The 22,259-nt window shown below is 56.4% G+C and overlaps 1 protein-coding gene across 1 annotated transcript; it reads left to right on the forward strand.

The window, feature by feature from the left end:
* The first annotated feature begins 375 nt into the window (after window positions 1–375).
* Window positions 376–21,938, forward strand: TMEM121 (transmembrane protein 121). Its single transcript, XM_032192356.1, has 2 exons — window positions 376–434; window positions 19,511–21,938. The coding sequence occupies exon 2, from the start codon at window positions 19,982–19,984 to the stop codon at window positions 20,918–20,920; it is 939 nt and encodes a 312-aa protein (XP_032048247.1). The 5' UTR covers window positions 376–434; window positions 19,511–19,981; the 3' UTR covers window positions 20,921–21,938.
* The last annotated feature ends 321 nt before the right edge of the window (window positions 21,939–22,259 follow it).

Below are 22,259 nucleotides of genomic sequence, written 5' to 3' on the forward strand. Positions count from 1 at the left end.
CTGGGGGCGGCGATCCCAAGGATTGGAGACAAAATCCCCGAGGTTTAGGACCGGCGCCGGGGCCGGCATCCCGCAGAGCGCTTCCCACCCCCGGGGATGCTCGAGCCGGGGGGTGCCGGGGGATGGAGCAGCGGGCTCGGGGGCGGCTCCCACGGCCGGGGGGGGGCCGTCTCCTCCCGGCGAAGGGGGGGGGCGATGGGGGCAGCCCCCCCTTTCCTTCCCCAGCGCCCCTCCCCGCCGCCCGCCCCCAGCGCGCCTCCCGCGGCCGGCGGAGCGCGGCGCGGTGCGGGGCCGGCGGGGCTGAGCGGCGGGCGGCCGGGGGGGGGCTCCGCGGCCCCCGGGAGGGCTGGGGGCAGCCGCCCGCCCCCCCTGCACCGCAGCCGGCACCCGCATTTCCACGGCGCCCACTGCAGCATCCCGAGCGGGCCCCGCAGGTAAGGCACAGATCGGGCGGCTCCGGCTCCGGCACGGCTCGGTTTTGGGCATCCCCGCTCGTTTTAGGGAGAGGGAGGAAGGGGAGAAGCCTCCGTCGCTGTCAGAGCGAACTTGGGTCTGGGGTGCGCGCCGTGGGAGCTGGGGGTCCCCCCGGGGTATGGTGAGAGCATCCCGCTGCTGCTCGGGGTGCTGGGCGCTCCGTCCCGCCGGGGGGGGGCTGTGGATAGGCCTCAGCTGGAGGGTGTGGGAGCTGAGCCTCGTCCCTGTCCTCTCCGGGGAGTCTCAACTTCCCCCAGCCCTCCTTATGGTGGGGAGCGAGGTGGGAGCTGTGCTCAGGGGGAAGGATGCTCGGGAGGATGCTCTTGGTGCTGCCAGCCCTTCCCTTTCACAGCCACAAAAAGCGGGGTGGGGAAAGCAGCACAGCCTGGGGGGCACTGCCCTGTGCCCCCCTGGGGTGCTGTGATTGCCACCTTCCCCTCTCCCAAACCTCCCCCCAGCGCGGATGCAGGCGGTGCTGGGGTCCTGTTGCTGCTTTCCCTGGGTGAATTCTCCCGGGAGCTCTCCCCATCCGCAGCCCCTGCCCCTTTCTGTCCCCATCCGTGGGGCAGCCGGGCTTGGCGTGGCTTGGCGTGGGCGTGGGACGTGGATCTGCAGCACTGCCCGAGCCCCTGCGGGAGTTGTGCTCAGCCCTGCGTGTCCCCTGGGTGCTCCCCGCCTGGAGGAATTTGGGGGATGGAGTCCTGGCGGGGACACAAGGGTTCTTGTGTCCCTTGAGGGGGGTCTTGCCAGGAATCAGGGTGCCTCTTTGGCTGTGTGCAGTGGTGGAAGGGCAGAGAGGAGCCAAAACGCTTTCTAGATTATGGTGGGAAGGGATATTCAGGATGAGCTGGAATTCCTAAGTTCACCATAGTGTCCACAGGGACATGGAGATGCTGTCTTATGGCCACGCAGTGCAAAATCTGGGTAGCACCATTTGGTGTTGTATCTGGTTAAGGGGGGACCCTCAGATGATCCTGGGAACCCTTGGGTGGTCCTGAGCCCAGCGTAGTGCCCAAACCCCCCCCCCATCTGCCCAAGGCTCTTGGTCCCGGGGTCCTGCACAGCTCCTCGGGCTGCCAGCACTGATGCTGTGCCGGGCTGCGAGGGGAGGGATGCTCATCCATCCCCCTACCCCACAGCCACCCGAAAGGGCAGCACGTGCCCTCTGCCTCTCCCCTGTGTGCCCGGCGGGTGCAGAGGGTGCCTGTGCTCGTCTGCAGGAACGGAGGTGGATGCAGGGGTCTCATCTCCGCATGCGAAATCCTCCCCCAGAAATCCCCTTCCCCCAAGTATCCGTGATGTCGGATGAAACAAGCTCGGATCCTGCGGTTTGAGGGCTCTCTACAGGTTTTGCAGCAGCTAACGGCAGATCGGGCTGAATATAAAACGGGTTCTTTTCCTCTCGTTCCCAACGCAAAGCTTTTGCTGTCGGAATGAAAACAGATGTTGGGCTGCCTGTTTCAACCAGTTTTGCAGAAAATCGCCTCTGGTTGAGACACCGGCAGTACTCGGATCTGAAGCACCATCCTGTTTACCTCTGTGCCTTCAGAGCAAAACCGTCCTTAACCTGCCCTGCGTGCGGCACAGCCGGGGTTTGCCCGAGGAGCTGTGCAAAGGGAACCCAGGGGAGCACAGCCCTGTCTCCCTGCAGCAGGAGCAGGCGGTGGGATGTCCCCGGGAGGGCTGGGGACAACCTCACACCCACCTTGGGGAGCAGCACGGCTCGCCGAGTTGTTCACCACGCAGACCTCAAGGCTTTCCTGCCCCCGTTCTGCTTTGGCGAAGTGACAGATTGCTGCGTGCTGCCTGAGAGCACAGCCACTGCGGTGGAGCTCAGCACCCCCTGCTCGCTGCCAGAACCTGAGGGGGGCTGCACGGGGCAGGTTTTGGGGCAGGTTTTGGGGTGAGGGGCTGAGCCCACCGCGAGCAGCAGCGCGGCCGTGCCGAATCGGAGCCGGCTGGGGCGCGCGCTCTGCCTTCCCGAGGATGCTTTGACAAGTAGCTTGGTGTGTAAACGGGGATTTCTTCAAAACTTCTGGGAGGAGCAGCTGGCAAACGAGGAGCTATGTGGCAAAAATGTGTGTGTGTGTGTGTATTCCAGTCTAAACGGGGAAGGGAAAACATCCAGAGTTACGGAACTAATGCAAATCGAGTTGGCTTTCATCTCTCCCTGCAGCATCCTCTGTGGAAGATATTTGCATTTCCCCAAAGCCAGTTCTTCCCTACCTGTCCCTCCAGCAAACCCGGAGCCATGGAGCAGGGGAAAACCTCGCAAGATTTGGGGCATCTCTCTGCACATGGAGAGAGGTGAACCCAAATCCCTGGGAAGGGGAGCTCTTAGCCCAGGGCAGCAGGGCTGGGCAGACAGGGGATGGAGGTGGGGGCAGCAGGGGGCTCTGCACACCCCAGCACACATTTGGGGAGCTTTTGGGTGCAGGGTGGCCTGGCATCACCCCAATCCGATGTGCTGGAGCCCTTTGTGGCCCCCTCCTGACACCTTTTGGGGCCGGGATGCGCAAAGCGCTCCAGATTTGCAGGGAAGCCTCCATCCAGCTCAGCAGAACCACGAGCAAAGCAGGATTTCGTGAGCACTCCAGCAGCAGCTATTAGCTATGCTAAAAGGATTACCAGCTCTGCAGGACTCATCAAGTGTTTAAAACACAACTCGAGCATCAAAGGCGGCTCTTACAGGCTCGCATTTTCACATCAAGTAACTCCGAAAATTCCTATCCAACTTAATTAAAACATCCTCTAGGCTCGTTAAAAGCAGAAAAAACAAAGGCTTTTCTTGCTTTCCTTAAGCACCAAGCTATTTTTTAAGTGAGGAGTTCACAGCAAAGTATGCAGGCTTCTTTGTAAAAGATCCACCTTTGTTGAAGCCTCCTGTCCCCAGACCGCTGTGTCTGATTAATCTCAGGCTTTCCAAAAAGGAAATAAATATGGTTCTTTTTTATTTATTTATTTTATTTTTTGCTGGCTAGGGACCACAGAAGAAAGATGAAAAAGGGAGAAGAGCTTTGTAAAGAAAGTTAGATAAGAGGGTGGGGGAGTGTCAAAAGCAGACCTATAATGGGAAACAAGGCGCTGGAGTGCTGGGGAAGCACCTTTCATGCAGTGTGCCCCGTACCTGCAGACCCTTTCCCCAGGGAGCACGGCGGAGCATCCGACCCTCCTGGATGCTGTTTTTGGCACCTGGGCAGCCTGGCAGCATCCCCACCACGTCCCCTGGGCCACCGCTCGCTGCTCCTGCTGTGCCCGGTCTCGCTGGTGTTGGGTCTGCCCAAGCTCCAGCACGCGTCCTCCTTGGCACTCGTCCTCCTCTCCCTGCCCTGAGTCTTTATTTCGGGTGCCCCAGGGAGCCTTAAAGCACACCGAGAGGTTTCCAGGAGCTGGCTGGTGGTACTGAGGCTATGGGCACGGCCAACACAACGTGCAAACCTCAGTAAATGCTGTTGGAAAGCTCAGAGGCCTCGGACGTTTTAGCGTTTTATCCCATGATGTTAATTTTTGATGGGTTTGATCAATAATGAATTAGCCTCCAAAAAAAAAAAAAAAAAAAAAAAAAGAATTGAGAGGATGAGAGGATTAGAGAGCTCTTCTCCTTCCTCTTGTTTGTGGGTCAGCTTGATTTCTTCCTCTTGAGTGTCCTGTGTAGCCAGAGGGTGCCTGGAAGGGCAGCGCTGACAAATGCCACCGGGAGCGGAGCTGCTTGGGCTGTGTCTCGCTGAGAATATCTGCAGCATGCCTCGCCTCTGTCCTTCCCACCTGGGCATTTCTGTTTTGTGGCAGACAGCAGGACTCGAGCAGAAAACGTCCTGCCCCTGGGGACCCCCTGAGCTGTCCCTGGGGCCATGGAAAGCTGCAGCCGTGCAGGGCTGGCTTCGCTGCTCCCTGCTAGCCTGGTGCCCTTGTTCTCAGAGCAGGCTCGGGATGTGGAACGCAGGAATTAGGAGTAGGCAGGGTTTTTACATCAAGTATTTATAGCACCTTCCTCTCTTTGTGTCTAGACACAGCTATAAATGAGGCAGAGGGCTATTACCTAGGAATAAAACTGCCGAAACCAGCCCCGGAGAGCTTGTTGCTGTATTGCCAAGGAGCTGGGAGATTCCTTATGATGAATGTAACCATACCCAGGGCTGGAAACTCGCCACAGCTGGGTACTGTGTCAGGGGACACGCTTACAATGTCCCTGCCACTCGCAGCACGGACCGAGCATTAACCACGGTCTCTCCCCAGCCCTTGGCTAACACAGCCTGGTGATCGCCGACGTGGTGTTTGTCATCACGGGTGGAGGAGAGGGGAGGAGAGGCAGTGAGCAGAGTCCTGACCGTGCAGCGGGCTGGGAACCTGTGCCTCCCATGCCATCGCTGCCCCCTGTGCTGGGGGGAACGCTTGGAGCCGATCCCAGCACCCCCAGTCCCCATCCCACGCCTGAGCTGTGAGATTTCGTGCTCAATAAATAGTGGGGGAGGCTCTCCTGGATGCAAATTCCTCTCTCTGATCCCTGCTCCCACCACATCCAGCACAGTGGGGTCCTGCTCTGTGCCTACGGCTTTGCAGCGCTGTCAGAATACCAGCACAGGTAATGAAGGAGAGGATGGGCTCCCCGGACAGATGCCACAAAGCAACCCAGTGGGAGCACAAAAAACACAGAGGCAGCTCATCCTCGTGGCTCAGGCACCTGCCCCGTGGGGGCTGAGCGGTGTGGCAGGGGCTGTCTGTGAGTCCTGCAGGCTGTTTTTCTGAGCACCGACCTCTTAAACCCCAGGGATTTGGGGTTCATCCTCCTCTCCCCTGCATATAGCCCTTGCATATAGACAGTGCTGGGGCTGAGACCCCTCAGGCAGGACCACAGACCTCTGGACGTTGAAACAGAGCTTTCATCATGCCATGGATGCCCCTTGGGATGTGTGAATTACCCTTCCAAAATTCTGCCTTCATCCGCATGGGATCAGCTGGGGCTGGGACAGAGGGCTCCCAGACATCCCTTTCTGGAGCTGCAAACATCTCAGTTTGCCTCTCGTCATAAAAACCAAGCGGACCGGGCATTCAAGCGCAAAGGAACAAGGAAAGGAGCGTCAAAAACCTGCGTGCACACTGCCAGCCTGCGTGGTGAAGTGAGCACAACACAGCTTTAGTGGTTCGATGGCACACGGCGAGCACCCCCGTGACCCTGCGATCGGTTTGTTACTGAAATCCGGGAGGATAACTGCCTGGTGAGATAAAACCAGTGCTCGTCCACTGAGGTGCACGCTGCAGAAAAATTACAAGGTGTACAGCTGGTGATTGAGAGACAGACCGGGGAAATAAAAGGAGCAAAGGAGCATCTGAAGGCGGCTGACTGCCCTTACTTGATTTTAAGGGCATGTCTGTTTTTCCTCAAAATGCACTAATTCCCCAAAATGCACTAATAAATTATTCCTGGCTCTTTTAAGGGATAAAGACCTGATTGCTATCAGCTGGCACAGGGGCTGCTTGGGGTTAGGCATGAGCTCACCTGCCTCGGTGGTGCAGCACCTATAGAAGGAAGCATGCCCTCGCCCTCCTGCCTTTTCTCCGTGTGTTTTGGGGCTGGCAGGGCAAAACCCCATGTCCCTGGGGATGTCTGTGCTGGAGCTTGCCCTGCTCCTCTGTGCCAGCAGGGCTTCTCCCCAGAAATGGGCCTCGTAAGTGCCCAGGATCTATTAAAAGCTGCTCTCGTCTGCCTCCACGAAGAGCGCCGTTGGGAATAGAGCGACGCCTCTTGGATGTGAGTAAATATTGGCCTCGAAGGAACTCGCTGATAAGGGGAGATAAGTTATCAACAGCTGCTTAACCTAATATTACTGCCGTACGAGATAACGCGGGGCTTTTGCAAGAGGTTAATAACTGGAGGTGGAATCCATCACCACGTACCAAGCCACCTGACAAAACGCAGCCTTAATTTTTCCCCTGGAGCTTTATTGGAGCTGAAGCAGCACGTAATGGGGAAACGTGCTCGTGGGTCAGGCTGAGGGCGATGCTGTGGGGTGTGAGCGTGTTCCCCTGTGGTTTTAGCTCCTCCAGAGTGGAGGGGCCAGCAGGGCACCGTGGTCTGCAGGGCTTTCCCTGCTCCTGGTGAGGCTCTTCCCCTGTGCTGGGGGGTGGTGGACAATCCTCCAAGTCCTCGGTGGTGGCTCCTGGCAGGAGCTGGGCTGGCTTTTCCGTGCTCCTGGCCTTTCCGTGCTCCTGGCTGCCAGCCCCCGCTTTATCCAGCAGACCACATTGCTGCTCGGCAAAGCTGGCTGCAGATGCTGGGATGGCAGCTGCCGTCCTATTGATCCCTGTGGGGATGATGAGCCCAAATGAAGTCCCTTGGGAAATCAGCACGGAACATAAAAATCTGGCTGCAAGGCAGAGGCCCGGGCTGTGACGGCTCTGCAGATACAAACCTGTGTGAGAGCCCAGCTGTGCAGGGCGTCCGCAGACAGCCACCTTTGGGGATGCACACGGACATCTCCACAGCTCCCCACCAGCCCATTGCACTTTTCCTTCCCTACAGCCAAAGCATCTGCAAGCAGATCCAGATCCTGTACCTGTGGAGGGGAGAAGTCCTCAGTTCCCCTGGTTCTTCTTCAGGCCAGCCCTATTAAACTGCTCATAGCGTTACCTCCTCACACAGGCACAGCTCTGGGGTCTCGTTAGTCCCTCCAGTTCAGAAGCTGACTATCCTTAATATGGCTTTTTATGGCTTTTTTTTTAGTTTTCCTTTATATATGGCTGCTTCCCCTGAACCTTTCCCCCGACCCTCTTCGTGAGCCATGCGGTGTGTGAGCATCCCCTCTCCCTCCCCACACAGCAGGCAGAGCAAGGCAGCGAGCAAACCCAAACCACCAGCTCCTGGTGCCTGTAGCAGTTACAGACCCTCAGCCTGCCCTGCCCTGGGGAGGTTTTTTGCTTCCCTGCAGGCTGATTTCTGCAGCACCAGCACAGGCAGGTGATTTAGATGACTTTTCCATACCCCCCTCTTTCTTTTTTTTTTTTTTTTTTTTGGGGGGGGAGGGTTCTCCTTTGGTTTCTTAGCTTTTCTCATCTTTGCCATAGAAGTCATCACATGCAATCACCAGCAAGGATTTCGCCTCCCCTGGTGCTGAGTGTGCTGGTTTTTGGCACCCATCCTGCCTTGTGGCCGAGGTCCTGGTGGTCCCGTCCCCGTGGAGGTGCTGTGTGAGGGGTGATGTGAATGAATCCCCTGTGCCCCGTGTGAGCAGGCCGGGCAGAAAGCCTCGCAGCCCTCTGCAGACCGTGCCTCAAATGCAAAGGAGGAGAGGAGTGTTGCTTTGAACTCGTCTGCATGCACAAGGAAATTTTTAGTTTGAAAACTGCGTGGCAGCCGATTTCTTTGTAAAAGCAAAATAAAAGAATACGGGGAAAAAAATAGCAGAGGCAAACGCAGCAGCCTCCATCCATCAAAGGAGGAGATGCTGGAAGAAAGGGGAGAAGTGGCTCCCTTCATTTGGATTTGGGATTTACAAACCTGAGATCACTGAGCTCAGGTAGCACGGGTCCTGTTTTGGGGACTCGTTGATTTACATCAGCCTTCCAGCTGCCTGGTGTCAGCCCAGCACCAAACCAGAGCTGACCAACCCTCCTCACTTTGAAAAACTGCTGGAAAATTGGGCTTGCAGGTGAATGGCTGTGACTTTACGAGGCAGCTGCCTTCCTCGGTACTGGTAGATCAAAAATCAGAACGGGGGTATTCAGGCCTGAAATCCGGGCTTTAGCCAGAAGGAGCTGTAAGAAGGGGGCTGCATTTCTTTGTGAGGCGGAGGCTGTGCTTCTGTAATGGTGTGTACCTGTGCAACCCCCCCCGGTGCCTTCTGGTGGTCTTTTTTTGCCTCGTTTCGTTGTGTTTAATTCAAGGTGCCTGCGAGCTGCCAGCCGACTGCCGGGCTTCACGGGCTTGTCCTGGGAAATGCCTGGATAAAGGTAAATGAAAAAGAAGGGGGCCGTAAGGGGCCAGCGTGTGGCACAGGGTGTTATTTATAGGCTTCTCCGTGGCGCTCATCACCATGGCAGCTACGAAGGTCGGTGCTGGCGGCTGTGGAGAAATGCCACGGATGTTTTTAGGGAAGCACGTGTGAGGGGAGATGTGGGGCAGTGGGATTTAGGGAGCCTTCTGCCTGGGTGCTAGCAGCTCGTGGGGATGCTGGGGGTGACACCGGTGCCCTCTCTGCTCGGGGCTGGCTCGAAGCCTCGTCCTTCTGCTTTCTGAATCTGTCCCAGCTCCTCCTCATTTGCTCTCATGACAGTGCTGACCTTCGCCTCATGCAGCTCCTCTGCCTCGCCCACCTTAACACCCGGCTGCCCCCGGCCCCTTTCTCTTCTCTCTCCATCTCCTTGCTTGTGGCAGGTGTTTTTTCCCCTCAGTCGGTGCAGGGCTGCTTCTGGCTCCTACAACTCCATTCAGGAGCTCCTCTTTGCACAGCGAAGACATAGGCTCCCTTTTTGCTCCCAGACTTGTATGCTTATCAAGCTTTCTGTAGCAGAAAAAAGATTGCCCGGCGATTCAGCCTGCTAGCTAGGTCACGGATCCGCGTATACGTTATGAATGGCAGCTGTGTGCACGTGCCCTAGGCTTTAGCCAGGCATATCAGGCAGTAATAGGCGTCAGGATGAAAATAAATCTTAATACCAACTGCCCTCTGTGAAGCAAGTGCTTATTTTACATAAAAACAAATTTTAGGACGTCGGGACTGTAGCTGATCCACTTTATCTCCCCATGCTTAAGCTTAACGATGTATAGCCTTGCATATAGATATAAATGTGTCTGTACACACGCTCTTTTTATGATTTTTTTGTTGAATTTGAGCGTCCCGGTTACCCTCTCAGTCAGCAATCTCTCTGCTCTCCAGCGATCCTTTTCTTCCCTGCGTAGGCATGGTCGTGCCAGCGCAGGCTCCCAGCCCTGCGATATTAACGTATTAATATTAATAACGCCATTATAATTGGGGCTGTTTCTCTGGGCAGCAGCAGTCAGGAGGCACCGAAGCGTGGCTTTAACGCTGGCTTCCAGCAGAGCTGGGGCTGGCACGGACAGGGGGCCGTGATGGGGCGCAGGGCAGCGTGCCCCAGGGGTGCTGGAGGCAGCGAGCACGGCGGTGCTGAGCTGCTCCGGCAGACCCACAGCCTCCAAACACGCTGTGACAGGGGATTAAACTGCCTGCACGCCCTCTGATGCCCACCAGCAGAGTTCGGGGAAGGCCAGAGATTTCTAGGGAATGCTCCGAGGGATTTAGGATGTGCTCAGGTTTTAAAGCACTCTGGGAAAAGTAGCAGAGAGCTTTTGCTTTTCAGAAAAAAAAAAAAATAATAAATTGCTTTTCAGCATTTTGCTTTCCTGCCTTTTCCCTTTTGCTGAGAGTCTGAGCCCATTTCTGCAGCTATATTAACTTTCAGTTCACCTTTAAGTGGGGTTTCCTCCCCCTGCATGCTCTTTTTTCCTGTTTTTGTGTGGTGTCAGTGAAACCTGCAGAGCCTCCCTGCCCTGCGCAGCTCCAGGTGCCACCGAGGCTCTTCCAGCTGCACGCGATGGCGATGCTGCTTGTGGCCTGGATGGGCCTTGTGGTGTTGCCAGGCGTATTTATTCCTGGTTTAGCTTTGAACCCGAGCCTGTCTCCGCCGTGCTTTGGAGGTGTTTTTTTGCAGGGGCTGGGTACGGAGCTGGTGCCCCCGGTTGTGTTCGCAGCCGAAGGGCAGCAGGCTCCCGGCTGGCTGCGGCGCGGCTCTGGCTTGTGCTGGGAGGCAGCGGGAAGCGTCTGGCACTCGTGGCTGCAGAACAAGGCTCTAAACGAGAGCCAAGCAAATCTTACAGGCTCTGGAGCCAGCAAGCGAAGCACAAGGCATGGGTTTGGATCGCTTTCTAAAATATTGCCATGATCATGAAGCCGTGAGTGAATAATCCATCTCGGGAGACCCAAACGCTTGGGGCTGGCTCAGTGGGGGTGTGTAAGGTGGTAACATGCTGCAAAATGCCTTGAAGAAGCATGTCTCCATGTGCACAGGGGTGTACAGACCCCAGAATGAGGGATAGATCTGGGCAATGTCTGCCCTGGCCAGGTGGCATGGCACAGAGATGGCGCAACTGCTGCATGGTGCTTCCTCTGTCTGGGACACCTCGACCCACTGAAACGCTCTCAAATTATAAATCAGCTGCCTGCCACAAACACCCTCCTGCTTGCAGCCTCAGCCAGCCCCATGGCTGCAGGGCTTGGCACCGCCAGCGAGGGCGCAGGAAGGGTCGGCTCAGGGGGGTCCCACAGAGCCCCCAAATCAGACCCCGTCTGTGTGAAGTTTCCTCGGCACGTGCGTTTCGGGATGGACCTGGGAGCAGGTTTTATCCGAGCTCTCTTGTCTTTCATCTTCAATTAAAAAAGTTAGGATTGTAACATCCTGTAATTGCCTCTGTGCTCGTGGAGATCTGGGAATGGTAAGAAAGCCCCCGGTGGCTCATTGAGCACCTCGTGAATGTTCTGCCTGTAAGCAAAGTTCGCCGCCTTACATTATAAAGATATTTAGGTCCGATTCTGTGCTGGGGTGATAATTTTACGAGGGATTTTCATACCTTTTGGATGCAATAGGCAACGGATCATTACCTTTTTTTTACACTTAATTGCTTTTATCATCCCGAATTATTCTGCGTTTAATGATAATAAAGCACTTCTGTTGGGGAGGCCAAGCGCCACGTATGGTTTGTCTCAGGCTGCTGCAGCACAACTCCTGGGTACATTCTGCGGTCCTGTGGGGATGGCAGAGCCCTGGGGAGCAGCAGCTTGCCCAGCACAGCCTGTGGCCGAGGGTGCTGGGGAGGAACTGGCCACATTTGGCAGCAGCTTGTGCCCACAGAGCTGGACTCAGCTGGGTTTTGGGGCAGCCTGCCTCGCTGCAGCCCATGGTTGGACACTCATTCCGATTTTTCTGGAGTGAGCTGGATGTAGGAAATCCTCTCCCTCCAGCAGCCTGCCTCCTGCCACGCTGGGCTAGCCCCTCTGCTGCTGGCAGCCTGGCTTCAGCCCCAGCAGCCGCTGCTCCCTCGTTGTGCTTCCCTCGGCTCTCCAAGAATGCCATTTCGGGTGGCCTTCTGCAGATTTTAAGCAAGGGAACTTGTGTCGTTCATGCATTATTTAGTAAGTCTTTGTAGATGCTCTGAGCCCGCTGCTGGCATCGATGGACTCCTAGTGATGCTTATAAGCTCATCAGCAGGCGCCGTAATTGATGGCCATTGATAAGCCATCTGCTGACCCTGTGGGCCCCACGAGAATTGATTAACTATTCATTAGAGCATCTAGAAACCGCTTACGAACCTTTTATAAACTATTTATCAGTGAGCTAGGACCGGTTTATCCATCACTGTTCAGGGCCGTACAGCGGAGGGGAGGAAGGGAACAAAGGGCCGGCGTTGTCCTGGCTGATGGCGGAGAATTTTCTGATGTTTTGCAGAGCCTGTTGGTTTAGCTAAGCAGGGGCTGGCGAGCGCCCAGCAGCAGGTTTTTAATATACTATCGGGCTAAACTTAGAGGAGAGGACGAGCAGGCTTGCATGTTGCTTTGCTTCTAGCAGGCGAAGATTAAATTACCCATCCCATTTTCCTGCCGTGAGTGTGCAGGAGGACGCAGAGCCAAAGGGAACAGCTGCCAGCAAGAGGCAGTTGGCTGCTGGATGCTCTCAGGCAGCGCTCCGATTCCTGGTGGAATTGGGGGTGGAGTGTGAGGCTCAGGTTCAGGGCTGGCATCCCAGCATGGCCAGAGCATTTTCTGTCTTCTGCCACTTCCAGAGCAGGAGGTGAGGGATGGTGGAGAGGCCGTGCTCAGTTTTGCCTTCATAAATCTCTTCCATGTGCCCAAAGATAAAGATAAAATAAGGCGGTGATGTGCAAAGTGCAGGTAAAGAGAGGAGGACGGAGCCTTGTGGCTGCTTCCCCTCCTCTGCTGGGATGGGTGACGTGGAAAAGGAGGGCGAGGGTGGCAGTCGGGTGCTCTCCATGGGGACTGTGTGTGCCAAAACCTCTGCAGGTTCTGTGCCCAACCAGCGTTTATTGTCAGGACCCGGAGATCCTTTCCTGGTATGCAGTGTTTGTACCCAAAAATGGAGACTTTCCCTGGCGATTCCTGCCAAAAATATCAATGCCCCAGCTTCAGCGTGGGGAAGAGGGCACGCTCCCCATAAAAGCCCTCGGGTAACGAGCTTCTGCCTGGCTGCTGCGGGGAGCTCGCGCGCCCCGACCAGGAGCTGTGATAGAAACTCCCCGCGTGTTGACAGAGGAAATGATGCCTGTAATGGGATCTTAGCACCTACTATCACTGCTAACAGTCCGGCTGTAATCTCGCCCGCAGCTGATGCTGTCTAGCAGGCCAGGGATAAGCGATGACTCCGGGGGAGGTGGCGAGCAATGCGCTGTGCCTGTCTGCTGCCAGCAGCGGGGCAGATGTGGCTCTTGTGGGAGCTTCGTTCTTCCTTTCCTCCTTTCCTGCTCCTTACTTACTCAGCCACATGCTGTGTGTAAGTGGTACAGATGGGGAAGGAGGTCCCAGCTCTGGTGGTGACACGGCTGACCCGCTGTGAGAGGGAAGCGGGAGCCTGGTGGAAGGAGCAGCGGGGTGCCCCGCGTGGTGCTCGTCGTCTTTCTTCCTCCTGAGGAGCCCGACCATGTCGCTATTCTGAAGTCAATCTAAAGTTGAGCCATTGAGGTGAGCGGAGGAGGAGAAGGGTAAAATGGCCTTGGAGAGAAAGGACAGCTTTTTCCAGGCTGAACAAAGCATTTCAGATTGACTCCTTGCCGTTCTTCACAGTTCTGTGTTTGGCTGAAAAACCCGAGTGCAAATAATTATATGGTGGTCAAAGAGAAATAATTCGTATTGGATTTTCAGCCTAACCACTGGACCAAAACTAACTCATCGTTCAGACACCCGCAGAGGAGCAATGCTCACCCTGCCCTGCCTGGGGATGCTCTGCATCCCACCTGCGTGTCTCTGGCCCCGTTCTCCCTGGTAGTCTCAGGGCTCTGAACCTGGCCATGGTTTTTGGGTGCCCCTGGTACCCCAGGGCAGGGCTGGCAGCGACTCATGCTGATAAGTTGGTGGTTCATACGTGAGACCCAACAGCAGTGCCTTCGATTTGTTGTGGTCAGCAGCAGAAGCGCTTCCCATGCTTGGTGGGATTTAAAAAACATTAAAAAAAAAATCAGTTCCAAAAGTTGACCAATCGGGGCATGTTTCCATTGTTAAAAACATGTCCCAAATTAGCTGTTTTGGCTCAGTCTCCATCTCTCATCCTCCGAATATCCCCTGCCCCTCCTGTATCGCAGCGGGGGGCAGAGCAGTTCGTGGTTCCCCATCCCTAAATAGCATCTTTCAGGAGCCGGCTGAGCTGCAAAATGGATTAGCTTTGCCTTACAGCTCTGCACACAACAATTTCGGGCTCGCGCGGGAGTTGCATCGCCTTTCCAAGCAAAACATTTCCCGTTCAGCCCCTCCTGGTGCTCCCAGGAGCTGGGAACACGGCCCCGGGGAAGCAGGGCGCTGGGCATCCAGGGGTAGGCGGGCGCGAAGGGGTTCAGCATCCGCAGAGACGCCCGGAGCCAGCTTTTGAGGCTGGCAGCCAGGTTTAGAATTTTAATGATATCCTGTGTCCCACAGCCTTTCATTTGGGGAGAAGCCGCTCTAAATGACCCATTTTTCTTAGCATAATGATAATCATTACCAAGAGGAAAATGAGCGCTGGAGACGGGGACGGACGCGGGCACCGAGGAGATGGGGTGGCTGGGCCTGGCTGGCAGAACACCGCGTGGAGAGACAAACCTTTTGTTCTTGGAAGGAATGTGAGGACGCCTTTGAACATGCATGTAAATTTGTAACAAATAAGTCACCACGGCTCGAAATGGAAAGCAAGGGAGAGTGGCCATAAATATTTTATCTCCTTGTCAATGTGCTCCAGCGCAGCAAATTGCCACATCCTCCTGGGGGAGAGGCTGCCGCTCGCTGCCGGGTGGGGATCCTTCCCGTGTGCTCATCCTCAGCAGGGTTTTCCCTCCGCAAAGATCAATTTTTCACTTGATTTGGCAAAAGGCTTTTTGTGTGTGTGTGTGGAGGTGGAGGAAAAAATTCATTAGCGAAGAAAGCCTGAAAACCTACAGCCCTTGCTGTAGGAACAGCGTGATCCAGCAGACACGGGACCGAAGGGGCAGAACAGAGCCCCCACGTGTGGGTGCTGGCCCTGTGGGGATGGGGAGGCTCGGGAGCATGAATCCTGCCTGCGTGCTCATTTTGAAGATGAGGAGACCAGAAGCCTTCGCCAGACGTCCCGCTGGGAGCTCCGCAGAGCACACGTCAGTCTGTCGGCGCTCACGTTCGCAGGAGCAGGCGCTGCCTCCCCGAGAGGGAAAGGGATCTGCTGGTGGCTTTTTCAGCCTCCAAGCACAGCTGAAATGGCACCAGGACCCAGTGCAGACCAGGATGCTCTGTGTAGCAGAGCCACCCACTCCTGTGCTTCCAGGTGTCTTCTCCTGAAGGAATCAGAGTTGCTGTGGAGACCTCAGGATGCTACGCAAGGCACCTCGCCCAGCACCCAGACCTCAGGCCCTTCAGTCAGCTGCTTCTGACCACGGTGTTCAAGCATCTAAATAATTCAATTAGACGTGACCCAAGGAACACCTATGGCATATAATTGATTGGGAGAGCGAGTCCTGATCCCAGGTAATTGCTCTCTTCTGGAGCAGTCTGCAGCAGCCCCGTGGCCGGGCTCATATGCCAGGGATGTAGCTGGTTAGGTCTGTGAGTGATGGAAGAAGTCTGGTCTCTGGGTGCTGCAATTGAATTAGACACCAGCAAGACAGATCTTATTAGATTTATTAGATGGCTGGTAGAAGGAAAGCTGGAAAACAGAGGAAGAGAAATGTCTCCCTGGCGACCTCTGGGCTGGCATTACTCTTGCGCCGGGCCGAGATGGGTGAGCTGTTTGTCTCCTGGGGATGTCGGAGCAGTGGGTGGCAGCATTGCCCCCACACTGCTGGCTGGGATGTGTGTAGGGTTGGGAGAGTGACCCTGAGCTTGGTGTCTACGTGGAGGACCAGCCATGTGTGCCTTCTGTCTTCCCAAGCCCGGCCAGCACCATGGCCCTGGCACGTCACCCTGTGGAGTGTCTGGCACTGGGGGTGCAGTGGCACCCCCTGACCCCCAACTTAATTTAAGACCAGTCACGTTCACATTTGTCTGCTGGAGGATGTGCCACGGGGAGCTCTCTTTCTGCTAAGACTTCTTGGTGGTGAGCTATTGCCATCGATAATTAACAGCGGGCCAGCCTTGCCAAAATAAATTCAGTGAGTGCGCGGCAAGGCCAGGTTCCCTTGGTTTTGCAAGTCACCCACCGTTTCTCCCTTGCTTGCTGTCCCCTGCGTTGTGAGGTGAGCTTTTCTGTGCTTGAATACAACAAAAAGACACGGTGTTCTCAGAGGAGCCTTTACTAGGGGGGTCTGTAGATCATTCAGGCTTCCCTTCACCTCTCAGGATGGGGAACATCCTGAGGCTTTTCATGTTGAGGAGGAATTTTCCTGGCCGAGGTGCTTATAGTCTCAGCCCAGATTAGCAGTGGGCTGGGTGTCACTGCAGGGTGAGCCCTGCTGTCTCCGGAGGGGCTCTGTCCCAGGCAAACCTCCCAGGAGGTGCAGACATGTGGGAGCCCGCAGGCACTGCAGGATCGGTGTCACTTGGCTGGGCAGGAGCCAGGCTGGAGCCAGCAGACGTGTTCTCCTTCCATCACCGTCACCAGCTCAGCTCCTGCCCTTCCACCACAGCAGCAGGCAGCTGCCTCATGCTAATTATGAGCAGGACCATTGCTTTTCATCAAAGGCCAGCCCGGAGGCAGCAGCAGCAGCAGGCTGCCCATGGGATGCTCCGTGTGCCGCCCGGCTCCCACCTCCCAAACCCCTGCCGAGAGGATGCCAGGGGTACTGCTGCTTCTCTCCCATCTGTTGCTGCCCAGGCAGTGGGGAAAAGTGGTTGTATGAGGGCTGTGCACTGCTTCCTTGTTTTTCTTCCCCCTAACATTGACAATGTGGGGTTATCTGAGGATCTGTCAGTGAATCGTGCGTAAAAGAGCAGCCCCGAGCCCCCGAACTCGGAGCCAAGCTGTGTGCTCTGCTCTGCCTTTGGCTTGTGTTCGCCTTCGTGCCCATTTGTAACTCAGAGCACATCGAGCCACCGGGCTTTGCTCGCAGGTGGGACTCCCAGAGCAGCTCAGTTATGCCTCTGTAGCCAGGAAAATGCCAGCAGAGCTCCAAGCTGGTGGTATGGTTGTGTATTTCAGTTTGGTCGCCTTTGCAAACACAGCTTGCCATGCACCCTGCCTGCTGGGGAAATAGAGTTCCCCCTGCACCAGGTCACCACGTGATGTGCTGCACCCCAGGCACGAGCATGGCACAGCCCAGCCAGCCAAAAACAAGGCGTCCTCCCCAACAGGGGGCTGGCAGCAGGACCTGCGGGCACTGGGCATTCCAGCCCGGGGGATTTAGGTACTTTTACTCATGGGGTTTGGGTCTGATTGGAGTAAAATCCCCCAACTTGGAAACACCAAGTGATTCCTCTAAAGAAACAGCACGTTTTACTGGGGAAGCAGTAAATTGTTTTGATAGCGTTGAAGGATGGTATTATCATTTTTACGTTTTTTTTTTTTGTACAAGTCAAAATGAATCATTTACCTTCCCTGAACACTATGTTTAAGCACCTGAAATGTCTGAATAGGGCTTTATTTTTGGCACGCCTGTCACACATCACCCAGCTGAGCGTGGTTGTGAGCAGGGGGATGTTCCCCACAGCTCCAGGCACCAGGAGAGCCCCGGCTGGAGCACCCCTGGGGCGCTGAGCTGAGCGCACGTGGCCATGGAGCTGGGGCACCGAGGGGGTGCTGTGGGCACCAGCACAGAAACAAAGCTGTTTTGTTTCTTCCTCAACAGGCAATGGTTCTTGTACTTTTGGCTTGAGGTCCTATATTTTGGGAAAGGAGGGAGAAAGGGTCCCTCCAAAGGGGTTTGCTGCGTGGATGCGCTCGCGGCTGCAGGCAGGGGCTGGTTTGCCTGTCAGCTCTGCTGCGCTGCCTGCTCTGGGCAGGGGCTGGGAACAGTTTGCAGCTCTTTGCCCGTTTCGCTCTGCCTACACGGCAAATTATATGTAATCATTAGCAAGTGGGCTGCTTCCTCCTTCAGACACAATTAGTGGGCAGGGCCCGGAAAAAAAATAAAAAAAAAAATCTGCCTCAATCTCATTTCCTGCACAGGATGCACTTGAGATGCCTGGGAAGAGGCAGAGAGCAGCTGCTGGCCGCAGAAGCCAGCCCAGGGCACGAGCAGCCCCTTGGCCAGTGCCCAGGGACTGCTTGGGGGGCAACCCCTGGCCCCCAGCCTGAGGTTTGTGGAGGGAAGGTGGCAGCAGGAGGGTTGGGGATGCATTGAGGTGTCCCCGAGGACATGCTGGGCAGCGCAGGGCACCTTGGTGGTGACCTTTGGGCAGGCAGGGGGGGTGTGCTGGGCAAGGTGGTGCAGCAGCACTGCTGAAGGACTAGCTGAAGGGGAGCTCCAGATTTACATCCAGGAGAGCTGGAATAAATCAAAGCAATTAAAGTGCAAATGAAGCTTTAAGCAATGCGGCATCCTAACTACCTGGGAAGAGCGGTGTGTGTACTTCTGCCTCGCTCGCTCCCTCTTTTATTTATAGACAGAATTCAAATCACTTAAATAATTAAACTAATTTGCCAGGTAGGGCCGGGCTCGGGGAAGTGCCTGCTGGCATTAACGAGGATGCCTTTTGACAGTGGCTCCACCGCCCACAGCAGCCCTCGAGGCTTGCCAGCGGCCGCTGGCTCCTCATACCTGGAGAAGGGCTCTGTGTGTGGGGACAAACCCAGGCCCTGCACAGTGCCCAGCAGCTGGCAGCGAGCACAGGGGATGCAGAAAGACACAGTGCTGGGTGCTGGGGGTTGCATTGGTGAGGGTTGAGGATGCTGCTGTATGTCCCCTGCCTCCGGGCTCACGCTCTCACCCAAGGGAGAGCTGTGCGGGAAGACAAACGTTGTGTGTCCTTGTCTAAACAAATATTTGCCTCACGTGTGCTCCCGTGGCTATCTGACAAGCTCATTTTCTTGTTTATCCAGCACATTTCTCAAGCGGTTTCTGAATGTCATTTAAAAATTATGACTCGGGGCTTCCCGGGTAAGGACTGCTCTAGAACTACCTGCTCGTTTTTGTAGTCCTCCGAGGGGAATTTTGGAGACCTCCCTGTTTCCATGTAGGCAGGGCTGCGAGCGGTGGGGAAAATACCAGCTGGAAAACAAGAAGAGCTCGCAGCGCAACAAATGCCTGGGAACTGTTTGCAAAAGGAGAGAGAGGTGCTTGCCCCCGGCGATACAGGCATTAACCCGAGGGAGAGCAGAGCCTGAGCCCTGTGGTTGAGCTCAGCCCACAATCCCCTTCCAAAAGGTCACCGTGACAAATGAACGTGGTTTTAAACCCATCCCGGGCTGCCCTGAGTTGTGCAGGGGCTGAAGGGAGGGGAGGGAACCCAGCGTTTGAGCTTGGGTCTGCTGGAAAGTCTGCTCGGCACAGGGAGGTCCTCGGGAGGAGCACGGGGTAAGGGAGGAAGAAAAGGAAACACCCCGTTTGTTCCCTCTTGAAAGACCAAATTTACCTGGAGTTATCCATCCCGGGCTGTAAATCCCCTGTAAAACTTGGCACAGGTCTAAAAGCAGTCAGAGCAGTGGCTGTATATTTTTCACTGGAAGCCTGGGAAGGAGCGAGGTGAGGGGACGGATGGTGGCTGTGGTTCTTTAGGCTTGGTTTCTTCCCTTCAGCCTCTATCTTCCACAAAAATCCACTCTGCGTTATGGCACGCACAGGGCACGGTGTTGGGTGCCCATGGGGGGACAGTGCCTGGTGGGAGCAATGTGAGCAGTGCCCCGGTCACACTGCAGGGCTGGGGAAGCTGTGGGGCTGTTGTGCTTGACCCTAACACCCCTTCTCCTCTGTCTTTTCCAGAGTGACGGGATGGAGGGAGGCACACGTGGCCAGGCGCAGCAGGAGCGCACGGTGTTTTTTGTGGGCACGGCACAGCCCTGCTGGGATTGGTGCAGAGGTGGTTCCCCGTGAGGACACAGGGACACCCCCTTCCAGGACTGCCTCCCCTTCCTTCTCCCAGCTTCTCCCTGCTGCCTGATCGCCTGCCACATTTCCAGAGATCTGCAGGAGGATCCGGGACTGGGAGTCAGGGGGCTCCTCACTGCACGGGGCTGGAGAGCGCGACGGCGATGGGGATGCGGACGAGGGACCCTGTGTGAGCCCTGGCTGCTGGTGGCAGACTCGGGGCACAGCTCGCTGGGGACGGGGCCACAGGGGCTCCTCGGGGTGGGGACAGAGCCCACGGTGCCCAGGCTGGCCGCTGATGCCCCCCTGTGCCCCTCCAGCTGGATCGCTCCCCTAGTGCCGGCGCAGAGGCTCGCTCGTCTCACCATGGTGCTGCCGCCGCCCGACAAGCGCCACGTCTGCCTGACCACCATCGTCATCATGACCAGCATGGCCTTCATGGACGCCTACCTGGTGGAGCAGAACCAGGGGCCCCGCAAGATCGGCGTCTGCATCATCGTGCTGGTGGGGGACATCTGCTTCCTCATCGTGCTGCGCTACGTGGCCGTGTGGGTCGGGGCCGAGGTGAAGACGGCCAAGCGGGGCTACGCCATGATCCTGTGGTTCCTGTACATCTTCGTGCTGGAGATCAAGCTGTATTTCATCTTTCAGAACTACAAGGCGGACAAGAAGAACCTGGAGACGGTGGCCAGGAAGGCCCTGACCCTGCTCCTCTCCATCTGCGTGCCGGGGCTCTACCTGGTGCTGGTGGCCTTGGACAGCATGGAGTACATACGGACCTTTCGGAAGAAGGAGGACTTGAGGGGGCGCCTCTTCTGGGTGGCCCTCGACCTGCTGGACATCTTGGACATCCAGGCCAACCTGTGGGAGCCGCACAGGACCGGCCTGCCCATCTGGGCGGAGGGGCTGATGTTCTTCTACTGCTACATCCTCCTCCTGATCCTGCCCTGCGTGTCCCTCAGCGAGATCAGCATGCAGGGGGAGCACATCGCCCCCCAGAAAATGATGCTCTACCCCGTCCTCAGCCTGGTCACCATCAACATCGTCACCATCTTCATCCGGGCCATCAACATGGTCCTGTTCCAGGACAGCAGGGTCTCCACCATCTTCATCGGCAAGAACATCATCGCCATCGCCACGAAGGCGTGCACCTTCCTGGAGTACAAGCGGCAGGTGAAGGAGTTCCCGCAGAACGCCATCGCCCTGGAGCTGCAGCAGAACTCCCTGTCCCACAACCAGACGGTGCACAGCACGCAGGGCATCCCCCACGAGCCGTCCCCCGCCAGCGAGATCCTGGACACATGACGGGTGCCCCTGCCCAGCGTGGGTTCAGACAGCCCCCGGGGAGGGACGCTGCTGCCCTCCTGCTGCACGGGGCGAGCGCGAGGGACACATCCCAGCAGCGAGGGCTCTTCTGGGCACGGAGCACCAACCGCGTTGTAATTGAGCTATGGAGGGTCCCCTAGACGTCTTCATCTCAGGTATAACCCTAGGAGTCCTCCGGGAAAACCAAATGAACTTGCAAAGGACCTGAACCAGCCAACCCTCTCCCTCCTGCCAAATTCTCCCCTCCGAGCAAGGACCGCTGAGGGTGCGACGTCCCTTTCTACTCCTCCAGCACCTCACCCCGACTCCGAGCCTGGACCCAAGATTTTAGTACCGGAGCCCTTTTTACGGCGCGGGGACGGGGCCCTGGGTGCAGGGGCTGGGGGGAGGGCAGGCGTTTGAACCGGTGAATCCCGTGATTATACGTGTCTCTTATCTCGACTGGTCGTGTTTACAGTTCCCTATTTATAATCTCCCCGGTGCCGTTGTCCCCGCAGCGGGTGGCAGCGAGGACAGCCCCGTCCCGGCGCTGCCGGGAGCAATACGTGCCAAGCCGGAGCCGACCTAACGCTGGTGTTTTATGGATTTCCTTCACTGCAGACGACTCAGCACAAGATTTCTATTTTCGGGAGGGTCTCTCCGTCCCTCCCCACGGTGTTGCCACGCGCCCGCCCCGCAGCCCCCGTCCCGTGCCAGCCCCCGTCCCACGGGCACCGAGGAGGACGGCGACGATGCCTTTCACTCTGGCATCAAGAGTTTGTAAAGAGGGCTGCTTTCCACAGCTACTATATTTTTAAAAGAAAATATTTCAAATAATAAAAAAAAAAATAATGCAAAAAACGCCTGGGAAAGCGGTGCTGCCCTTCGCCACTGCTCGGGTGGTGGAGACCTGGGGATGTCCCCAGCCCAGATGTTTGGGGACATCTCCTCTTCTCTGCCCCCCGAGCCGTGGCAAGGGGCTTGGTCCCTGGGCAGAGGGGTGGGAAGTGAGGGCCAGCGGGACAATAAAAGCCCAGTGAGAACGATGGCTTCGTGTGGTCTCTTTTCTGCCAACGTGGGGAGGGAGGGGGCAGCAGGGAATGCAGCTCACCTACAGCCCAAACCCCTTGTCCCCTCCTGCCCCCCGGTGCTGTGCCAGTCGCTCATGGAGCAGCAAAAAGCTTGCAAAAGCTGGAATATTTGTCTAGCCGAAACACTGCCCCAAGGGCTCGGGCAGCTCTCAACTCCCTTGGCTTGGGAAAAGGGAGACAAGCAGTCACACTGCATCTCCAGCACACCGAAATTGGATATTTTTTGCTTTTTCTAAACCAAGCATTTC

Source organism: Aythya fuligula, chromosome 8 (genome assembly GCF_009819795.1).
Source record: "Aythya fuligula isolate bAytFul2 chromosome 8, bAytFul2.pri, whole genome shotgun sequence".
Lineage (NCBI taxonomy): Eukaryota > Metazoa > Chordata > Aves > Anseriformes > Anatidae > Aythya > Aythya fuligula.